This window comes from Glycine soja, chromosome 16, assembly GCF_004193775.1.
Source record: "Glycine soja cultivar W05 chromosome 16, ASM419377v2, whole genome shotgun sequence".
NCBI classification, from domain to species: Eukaryota; Viridiplantae; Streptophyta; class Magnoliopsida; order Fabales; family Fabaceae; genus Glycine; species Glycine soja.
This window is the reverse complement of record NC_041017.1, coordinates 12,199,378-12,210,893: the sequence shown is the minus strand read 5'-3', so window position 1 is coordinate 12,210,893 and position 11,516 is coordinate 12,199,378. Positions and strand designations below refer to the sequence as shown.

At 36.4% G+C, this 11,516-nt stretch overlaps 1 protein-coding gene across 1 annotated transcript; it reads right to left on the bottom strand.

The window, feature by feature from the left end:
• Positions 1-677: 677 nt before the first annotated feature.
• LOC114389779 (protein MAIN-LIKE 2-like) lies at positions 678-1,242 on the bottom strand. Its single transcript, XM_028350515.1, has 2 exons — positions 1,198-1,242; positions 678-1,118 (listed from the first exon to the last, which is right to left on the bottom strand). Exons 1-2 carry the CDS (start codon positions 1,240-1,242, stop codon positions 678-680), a joined length of 486 nt encoding a protein of 161 aa, XP_028206316.1.
• Between the last annotated feature and the right edge of the window lie 10,274 nt (positions 1,243-11,516).

Sequence of the window (11,516 nt, the reverse complement as noted above, 5' to 3'; positions counted from 1 at the left end):
TATTCAGAAAACTGAATACATCTATCATCAATATCTTCTATACATAGGGATGGAGTAGCAGGGTGTGGAGGAATGGTCTAAACATACCCAAATTGTAGCACAACCCTCTTAGGTTGGTGTATGACAATTGATGGACTTCATCTAATATGTTTGAAAAATAAAGAGATCAACTCAAATTCTCTTATTGCACGGTGGTCAACATAAGGAATTTAACACACAACATCAGACGTCAATCTATCCAACCACTTATGATACGTTGATATTGGTAATGCCTTCCCAGACATCAAACGACAAGCATTTGGTTTCCTCTCATGATAATCTTCAGCGGCAATATAACAAGCTTTAGAAGAAAAATGTTCGTAGATCCAACACTGCACATATTTTAAAAACGAAATAAATTCAAAACAATACACAATTTAAAATACATAACTTAAAAAAATTTAAAAAAATTATAATTACCTGTAAAAGTGTGATATATCTTGCAAGTTGTCTGGCACTGCTCTTTAATGCATCATTCAAATTCTCATACATATCGACTAGTGCGGAAACTCCCCATGTGTAGCTTCTAGTCTGGCTAAGGTCACAAAAGACATCCAAGAATACCACATTCATGTGTGTGGTACTCTTGTTAGCAAAGCATGTGCAACCAACCAGATGCAAGAGATATGCTTGAGCTACTAAAGTCTACTGTGCTGCATCACATATGCAACGATAAATGTCTCACGACCAGGATAACCAAACATATGCCCCATGGCATTGTATTGTCTCAACTCTTGCTCTTCTAAACTAACTTCAAGCAATTCAACTAAAAGAAAGACAACTTCGTCCACATGAAGAGCCTTGAAGCTATGGAAGGCGCCTGTAATGGACAGATGTAGCAAGGATGCCACATCATCCAGGGAGATAGTCACCTCTCCTACAGGAAAATGGAAACTACTAGTTTTCTTATGCCACCTCTCTGCAAAAATAGATATAAGTCCCCGATCACCAGTGTCCAAGGAACATGCGATCAAAGGACTTAATCCTATGGCAGCTACTAAGCCTTCAATCTCTGGAGCAGGCCTGCCAAAATTCTTTACCTTCCATCCATGGGAGGATAACTTCAACTCAGGACGTTCCTGAAAATGAAAATTTAAATCATTTCAAGAATAATAACAAATAGTTATGAAAATATTATTTATTTAAAAATATAAATACCTCTCCATTCCAAATTGTCACTACCACATGATGAACATAGTCCATCTAAACTGATGTGTTGTGGGGCCCGCATGGAAAACCCTCGGCACCAGTAACTACATCATCAACAGCTACTTCTTCAAGCTGTTCATGGACCTCGTCAGCTACATGATCCACATGTTGAACATCCTTAGCAACAGTTGTAGCTTCTCGTTGCCTACATGCAGATGCTATAGGGATTTGTCATTGTGGGGCTTTGTTAGTCGATGAATACAACTAACTTTTGTGTATGAAATCTATAAAAATTGTATCTAACTCCTCCCATTTATGGTTATTTTGTAGTGTTGTAATTACTTTTTGTTAAATATAGGTAATAAGTACTTAGTACTCCCATTTCGTGTATTTAATAATCATTTCCTTTCAATTTCAGGTTAATTAGACAAGTTTGTGAAGTTCTGATTTTTAGCTTCTCGCTAAGCCAATCTGCCGGCTTAGCGAGCCATCTGCTGAGCGCACCACTCTTGTGGCTGGGCGCACCACTCCTGCGGCTGAGCGCGAGGAAAAATCTGGAAGAAGGATGAGCTGGACACACGCGCTAAGCGAGGGATCATCCCACTAGTGTAGCTTTATTTCTAATTACTATACCATTTTCTACTAGTGTAGCTTTATTTCTAATTACTATACCATTTTCATCCAATTTGTTTCTGAATACCCACTTAGTTCCTATGATTGGATAGTTTGAAGGTTTCTCTACTAATTCCCATACATCATTTCTTTCAAATTGATTTAATTCCTCTTGCATAGCTACTATCCAATGATCATCTATAATGGCTTCCTTAAGGTTTTTAGGTTCTATTAACGAAACAAAAGCCATATTATTGCATAAATCTTTGAGAGAGTGTCTAGTTGTCACGCCTTTTGAGATATCTCCGATGATGTTGTCAAGAGGAAGATTTCTTGAAGTTTTCCATTCTTTGGGAAGATCATCATTTTCTTGAGTTCTGAAATCTTGATCATCCTTTGTTTTCTTCATTTATCTTCCTTTTTAGATTTCTTTCTTGATTGTGCTCATCTTCCAAAGAATCTGCAATATCATCAAGAAATTCATTTCTCAGAGAGGTAATATTAGTTTCATCAAATGAAATGTATATTGATTCCTCAATGGTCATGGTTCTTTTGTTATATATCCTAAAGGAAGATGCCCTCATCTGCCTTAGCATCAAATTTTCCTAGACTTTCTTTGCCATTGTTTAGAACAAAACATTTACATCCAAAAACATGTTAATGAACAATGTTTGGTTTTCTATTGTTAAATAGTTCATATGGGGTTTTCTTAAGAATGGGTCTTATTAAGGCTCTATTCATAATATAACATGCAGTGTTGACTGCTTCTGCCCAAAAATATTTTGGAAGTGGTGTGTCATTTAAAAGGGTTCTAGCGATTTCTTCTAAAGATCTATTTTTCCTTTCTACAACACCGTTTTGTTGGGTTGTCCTAGGTGCAAAAAAGTTGTGTTCTATGCCATGTTCATCACAAAATATTTCAAAATCATTATTTTCAAATTCACCTCCATCATCACTTCTAATAGAGATAATTTTGAGATTTTTCTTGTTTTCGATGACTTTGGCAAGTTTTCTAAAAGCATGAAATGCATCATTTTTATGAGTAAGAAATAGAGTCCAAGTATATCTAGAATAATCATCAACAATTACTAAGACATAGTAACTACCACCAAAACTCATGACCCTAGAGGATCCAAACAAATCCATATGCAATAATTGTAACGGTTGAGTGGTAGAGACAATATTTTTAGATTTAAAAGATACTTTTGTTTGTTTACCTTTTTGGCATGCATCACATAATTTATCTTTTTCAAATTTTAATTTTGGTAAACCAATAACTAGATCTTTTGAAATTAATCTATTTAGATGATCCATGTTAATATGAGCAATTCTCTTATGCCATAACCATGGATCACAATCTTTACTTAGAAAGCATATATCATTTTCAGATTTTTGTTTTAAATCAATCATGTAAACATTATTTTCTTTGAAACCTATATGCTCAATATCTTTGTCATGCTCATGCTTGATAACACATTTTTTAGAATCAAAAGATACTTTATATCCTCTATCACATAATTGACTAACACTTAATAGGCTATGCTTGAAACCTTCTACAAGTAACACATTTTCAATAGGAGTAGAGGAACTCGTACCTATTTTACCGACTCCAATAATTTTGCCTTTTTTGTTGTCGCCATATGTAACGTGTCCACTTTTCTTAGGGGAAATGGTTGTAAATTTGGATACATCTCTTGTCATATGCTTGGAACATCCACTGTCGATGTACCACTTCTTCTTTACAGATTCTTCTTTGTTGTTTTCATGAGATTTTTTCATGAGACACTAGTTGGCTTGGTCTTCATCATAATCTTGAAATGATTTTAGATTTGACCTGTTCTTGAAAATACTTTTGAAAAACAAAGAATTTAAAGAGGCCATGAATCTTGAAGTTGTTAAACTTTCTACAAGATACTTGCTCTAATACCACTTGTTGGATCAAGTGGCCTCGAAATAATTAAGAAGGGGGGGGTTGAATTAATTATTAATGTACCTTGACTAATTAAAACTTATCCTTCTTAATGTTACTAGATTTAATTAGGCTTTTACTACAAAGTTAAGAAAGTAAAGAACAGTAATTGAAACTTAACCAAAAGTAAAAGCAATAATTAAAAGTGCACAATGGAAATTAAAAGTGTAGGGAAGAAGAAGACAAACACAAGAATTTTATACTGGTTCGGCAACAACCCGTGCCTACATCCAGTCCCCAAGCAACCTGTGGTTCTTGAGATTTCTTTCAACCTTGTAAAAACCTTTACAAGCAAAGATCCACAAGGGATGTACCTTCCCTTGTTCTCTTTGAACAACCAAGTGGATGTACCCTCCACTTGAACTGATCCACAAGAGATGTACCCTCTCTTGTTCTCAGTTACAACAACCCAAGTAGATGTACCCTCTACTTGTACCACAAAGGATGTACCCTCCAATGTGTTAAGACAAAGAATTCTCAGGTGGTTAGTCCTTTGAATCTTTGTAAGGGGAAACAAAAGATATCTCAGGCGTTTAGTCCTTTGAAATATTTTGTTTAAGGGAAAGGGAAGAATCAAAAGAATTCTCAGACTGTGTCCTTTTGAATTCTATTGGAAAAGGAGAAGGGAGACACAAAAGAATTCAGGCGATTAGTCCTTGTTGAATTCTTTTTGGCAAAGGGAGAAGAGAATGAAAAGATATAGCACACTTTTGTTTTCTGCAGAATTTCACTTGCAGAATAACAAGGTTTGGAAAACACAAAACTTTGAAAGCTTTTTGGCAAAGGAAGAAGAAGAAATATGAGTTTTAAAGGTTTCAAGATTTCTCAAAAGTTGTTCAAGAAGTTCTAAAAGTTGTTAAAATGCAAGTCAAGGTCTTGCTTTTATAGACTCTTCATGTCTGGTCAAGAAAACCATTGGAAGAGTTATAACCTTGAGAAAATCTTGAGAAAACCATTGGAAGAGTTACATCTCTTGACTTTTTATTCCAAACTTGTCACTGGTAATCGATTACCATAATCATGTAATCGATTACACAATACATTTTAAGAAAAGATGTGACTCTTCACACTTGAATTTAAATTTCAACGTTCAGATACACTGGTAATCGATTACCAATATATTGTAATTGATTACATCATTTAAAAATCATTTGGAACGTTGCAAATTCAGTTAAAAGCTTTTGAAATCAAACTTTATCACTGGTAATCAATTATAGGAAACTGGTAATCGATTACCAGAGAGTAAATACTCTGGTAAAATTTTGAGAAAAACTCTTTTGTAAAACAAAACTGTGCTATGTTTGGTTTTTGAAAAATCCTTTTCAATACTTCCCTTGTGAAATCATCTTCTCTTGAATCTTGAATTCATCTTCTCTTGAATCTTGGTTCTTCTGGATGTCTTTTCTTTAATCTTGATCTTGAACTTGCTGACTCACTCTTGACATCATTCTTTTAGCCTTTTTGTCATCATCAAAACTACTTGAATCATACTTGATTCAACATCATGAAGCTTGCTTCTACAGTAATGATTTGGATTCTCAGACTTGTTCTTAATTCTATTTTGGATTCAAATTTCCCCTTCTTTTCCAAATTTGTTTACAATCATGTTTATGCCTGAATTAGATCTGATTAGCTTTTCGAATTTATTTTAGAAGCTACACTAATGAATTTGTGGCCTAATTAAATTGGATCATTCTTAAATCAATTGGACCAAAACATTGGTGTTGCAATTGCAAATTGGCATTGTGTTTTGGAGACAAGGGAAGACTTGGTGGAGTTGGTTTTTCCTTGCCACACACACACCCTAATCACACACACACACACACACCCTAATCACACACACACATCACACATAAAATCTGCTAATGTCACCCTCCATCACGGAAGTTGCAAATCTGCTAATGTCATACACTAGCATTGTAATATAAGAAAGAGTTGGTGTAGCAAATTTAGGCCAGAATTGTCCACTTTATTATAAGAAAGAGTTGGTGTAGCAAATTCAGGCCACAACTTCAGGTTTAGATTTTATATGTATTATGGACTTCATACTTAATCCAGGAATTGCTATACTTGGTTTTAACTTGTCAAATGAGAAAGACTATTGTCAAGCCATACAAGGCATTGAAATAGGATAATATGCTAGAAATTGTTTTCCCATTAGTATAACATAATTATAAGCTTTCTGTTCTATGAAGCCTCTAGCACTTATTATGAAGTGTATGAGCTTTTCAGCTATAAATTTCTATCTGTCTGGCAAAGAAATAGTGCAATATTCAGATAGTATTCTTCTATGTTTTTTGGCATAGTTTTCCAATTTGGGACATGATAGGTGTATAGAATGTTGCTTCATTTCATGTAATTGTAGACCTAATAAGGCAGTTGTGTTGTCTATGTTATGATTTTCCTTTGCCAATATGTCTATATAGTTTTGTGGGTACATTAAGTCTTCCATAGTTTCGACTTGTTAGTCATCAGTTATTGTCTCTGTGATGTTCTGAATTCTCTGTTTGGGCTGCAATCTTTATCATGTATACATGCTTCTACTTCTATGAAAGAAAAAATTGTAAAGTTGACACTGAAATATTTTCTATTATAATCTTGTGAAATTTTTATAAAGTGGCTTAAATGATGCAGAGAGCTGCTGAAACAGAGCTTCTAACCAGATTTCCATTTAGAGGTACGTATTCAGTCTCTTACATTGCTTCCAAGGAGGTCTGAATTAAATCTAGACTAGTTTTAGAAGTCGGTAAATTTTATCTTTTGGCTTGTAATGTGTTTGCTATCCTAGTTGCTATCCTTGTAATGTGTTTGCTATCCTAGTTTTTTACATTCCTATTGATTTTGCATATAGGGCATAACAAAAAAGATTTTGATTCTAACAGAATTTCAAAATAGCATATAGGATAATCTTCTAGAGCCAATATCTTGTTGCCACATCATCATTCTCTTGGCTGGACTTCCTAGATGTAATCTTGCAGATACTGAGGTTTGTTTGCTACCCTTTTTGGCCTGTGATTGATATCTATGCTTTGTATGCTTTGCTCTGCTAATGATTTTGTTGGTGAGAATTGCAATTGTTATATGGTGAAATTGATTCGGCGATTTTGTATGAAAACCAAAAACCCAGTCAAAATTGATTCTATGACTTCTAGACACACACACACCCTCATCACACACAAAGACACACACACACACACACACCCTCATCACACACAAAGACACACACACACACACTCATCACACACAAAGACACACACACACACTCATCACACATATACACACCCTCATCACACACAAAGACACACACACACACACACACACAAACACCCTCATCACTCACAAAGACACACACACACACACACCCTCATCACACACAAAGACACACACACACACCCTCATCACACACAAAGACATGCACACCCTCATCACTCACAAAGACACACACACACACACACCCTCATCACACACAAAGACACACACACACACCCTCATCACACACAAAGACACGCACACCCTCATGATCACACACACACACCGCCATCACACACAAAGACACACACACACACACACTCATCACACACACACACACACACACACACACACACTTATACACACACACACACACACCCTTATCACACACAAAACCACACACACACACACCCTCATCACACACACACATACACACACACACACTTATCACACACATACACACACCCTCATCACACACTAAGACACACCGACCCTCATGATACACACATACACACCCTCATCACACACAAGGACACACATACACACACACTGATGCAATCCTACCCTGCAAGGGCATTGGATAGAAGACCCCAAGTAGAATGGGCCAAAGATGCAATAGAAGACCCTAGGGTTCTTATGAGCCTTAGGGTAGATTTCGGGCCCATGGGCTAAGTACGAGCCCACTTATCTTTGTAAATATTAGATTAAGGTTTCATTATTTTTGGGCCTTGTATTTAGGGCTCCATAATGTAGGTAGGGTACCCTAGAAATATAGGATTTTTCAGCCCTTGTATTTTAGGGCACCTAGACTAGTTTTTGTATTAGGGGTAGTTTTGTAATTTCACATGCACTAAGTGGATATTTGATGTGTGTGGTTGGAAATAAATTTAATTGAATTGGTAGAAGCCCAATCCAATTAAACTTTAGAGGGGGAGGTGAGCATTTGCTTACTACACCCCATTGCCACATCACATAGTCACACTTTGTGCATGTCCTTCATGCTTTTCATGCCTCATGACACCTAAGCACACTTAGTGGAGAATCTTGGAATTGATCTTCGATTAGTGGGCTGAACCATAACTAAAATTCACTAATCATAATTACTGAAATTTTGGCTCCAAAGTTTGGCTCCACAAATTCAATTTCAAATTCAAGTGAAATTTGAATTTCCCTCCAATTTTGTGTGACACTTAGGCTATAAATAGAGGTCATGTGTGTGCATTTTTTTTCAACTTTGTTCATTTGAATATTAAACTTCAGATTTCAAAGCTCATTTGGAGCACAAAATTTCGTGCTCTTCTCTCCCTCTCCCTTCATTCATCTCCTTCTTCCTCCAAGCTCTTATCCATGGCCTCCTATGGTGATGAGCTTTTTCTAGACTCATCTTCTCCTTGAAGTGGCGTCTCCTCTCTCTCTTCCTTCTCCATTCCGCTGCCATTTATCTTCCAAGAAGCAAAGGAATCCATTGATGAAGAAGATCCTAGGCCTACAAGCTCCAATGGAGCTTGCATCATGGGACAAACCTTTTGTAAAAGTTTGTAGGCCAATGATTGCATACTGTATAGGCATGCATTCCGACAAGTTTCCAAATGCCCTATATGTGGGACTTCAGGGTACAAAGTGAAGGATGAAGAGGAAAGAAGTTCTGATGAAAACTCAAACAAGGGCCCTCCAGCAAAGGTTTTGTGGTATCTTCCAATCACTCCTAGGTTTAAGCGTCTTTTTGCTAACGAGGACGACACAAAAGACCTTACATGGCATACAAATGGAAGGATTTCTGATGGAATGGTCTGTCATCCGGCTGATTGCTCGCAGTGGAAGAAGATTGATGGTTTGTATCCGGATTTCGGGAAAGAGCCAAGAAACCTTAGACTTAGACTAGCCAATGATGGAATGAATCCATATGGCACCTTAAGCACTCAACACAGTTCATGGCCAGTTCTGCTAGTAATTTACAATTTGCCTTCTTGGTTGTGCATGAAGCAAAAATACATGATGTTGTCTATGATGATATCGGGCCCAAGACAGCCAAGAAATGACAATGATGTTTATCTAAGTTCGTTGATTGAAGACCTGAGAAAGTTATGGGACGAGGGGGTTTTAGTGTTTGATGCGTTTCGCAAGGAGACATTTGACATGCGTGCAATGCTTTTTTGTACCATTAATGACTTTCCTGCATATGGGAATCTTAGCGGTTATAGTGTTAAGGGTCATCATGCATGCCCCATCTGTGAAGAAAACACAAGCTTCATACAACTAAAACATGGGAGAAAAATAGTCTACAGTAGGCATCGCTGTTTTCTGACACCCAAAATAGCAGGGTCACCCTAAGGGCTGAATCTTAACACTTCGCAAGTGTGCATGATGCCAATCCTTGTGTAGCTTCCATCCCTTACTTTGGGTTCATTGATGAAATTTGGGAGCTTAACTATGTGAAATTTATTGTTTGTGTTTTCAAATGTAAATGGGTTGACAACAACACTGGTGTGCGCACCGATGATATAGGATTCACGTTGGTAGACCTAAAGAAACTTGGTTACCACAATGACCCTTTCATCATGGCAGAACAAGCTAGACAAGTATTTTATGTGCAAGACCCTTGTGATGAACGGTGGTGCGTGGTTCTACAAGACAAAACAATTGGTGTTAATGTAGAAGATAATGATTCATACATGGGCACCTATGTTAGTCCTTTGTCCACACAAATCACTCCTAACATTGTCGAAGAAGAAGAAAAAGTTGACGACGTTTGGGTGATTGGTTATTATATGATCCGTTTGGGTGATTGGTTTACTAATTGCATTATTGAAAACAAGCATATATTTGATGAAAGCTTTGAAAATGGAACTTATGTCATTTCATCTTTTTGTATTCAGTGGATCTCATCAATTGTTTTCTGGACAAAGAGAGCTCACCAAAGCAAGTAAGTGACAGCTACACTTTTTCTTATTGTTTAAAATTATATCTTCACCTGTTGCAAAATTTATTTATAACTTTGTCTTGTTATTTATGGGTGGTTTACTCAAGAGGGAGTCAAATCAGGCATAATTCATCACTCTTATAATAAAATATGAAGAATTTAGTCATACATGTATCTTGGAAGTTTCACCATTTGCCTTTGAAACTATATTACAGTGGGCTGGGATAGTCAAAGTATTGAGTGTATTTAACATGCATTGGATTTGGTGTCTTTACATTGTCAAAATTTTCAACTGAAGAGTATTAGTGTGTGTGTGACTACGAGATAGTATTTGTGGTCCACCAAATTATTGATTGACCTTAATTCAATTTGCTGCTAGGGATTTAGCCTTTGCTGTACTTTTCCCACTATAACCTTTATGGCTAAATAGGCTCTTGGACGAGGATAAATACTTTTTCTGTTTGTCTCGAAGCTCTGTTTTTATATTCTAGGTTTCCATTAAAGGCCAATGTCATCTGAACAACAAGTTTTGCTGGCAATTTAATGTGTGTATTTAGCATAGCTATGCTTCTACTAGTACATGTACTAAATAGTCAGTGTGTTGCTTCAGTTTTGGAACTGATTTCTCAAATCAAGTTTTAGTGTGTTGCTTCAGTTTTGAATGTCTAATGGCTGGCAGGTGTTCTAAGGCAGCCAAAACCTCAAACTTTCGGTTAAGATCTCTCCCTCTCTCTAACCTTGTTAGATCATTAAATAGAAGAAAGATATGATTAAATTAAGATAGAAAAGCCATTGAATTTCATTGAATTCAAATGGAAAAAGGAACTATTGGCTGAATGGAGCAACAAAATACACAAGAATAACCCCAAAAGTAGCTATGGAAGGAATCCTCACAGGACTAAGCTCTTGGAAGAGTGATGACCTCACCATAACCACGACACTATCAAAACTTCCCTTTTCTTTCCCGAACATCCAATATAACTTCATCCCAACAATGCTTCTATGTTGTAGTATGGTGTATCCTTTTTTGGTACAGTTTCCTAACACCCAATTTGAAAGATTCCTTTCTCTTTTCTTTTTCATTTTTTGTCTTTTGATTTTTGAAGCTTTGAAAGTTGTTTGGGAAAAGCAAGTTCAGCTTCTTGATTGGATCTTGATTCATCTACAATCCAATCAATCGTAGCTATTCAAATCGTAATTGGTGATGGCATCCCTTCCCTTCATTTTTATTGATATAATATCAAAAGCTCTAGCTACATCCTCGGGAGTATCTGAAGTAGACAAACATATACATGTCTTACATTATAAACTTAGACAAATATGATATATTTACTGCAATGTGCATGCAAACATTGTCTATTGATTATGCATATACCTAGCCTACACATGAAATTGATTATGCAAACATATATACTTACTAGGTACCCTATACCTAGCCTAGACATGAAATTGTTAGAAATTGTGCACAAATTGGCGGATGAGTGATGACACACACTGATCAGTGCACAAATTGGCTGATCACACACACTGACAAGCTAACAAGGACAATGTTGTATGAACCCCACACTTAGCCACTCA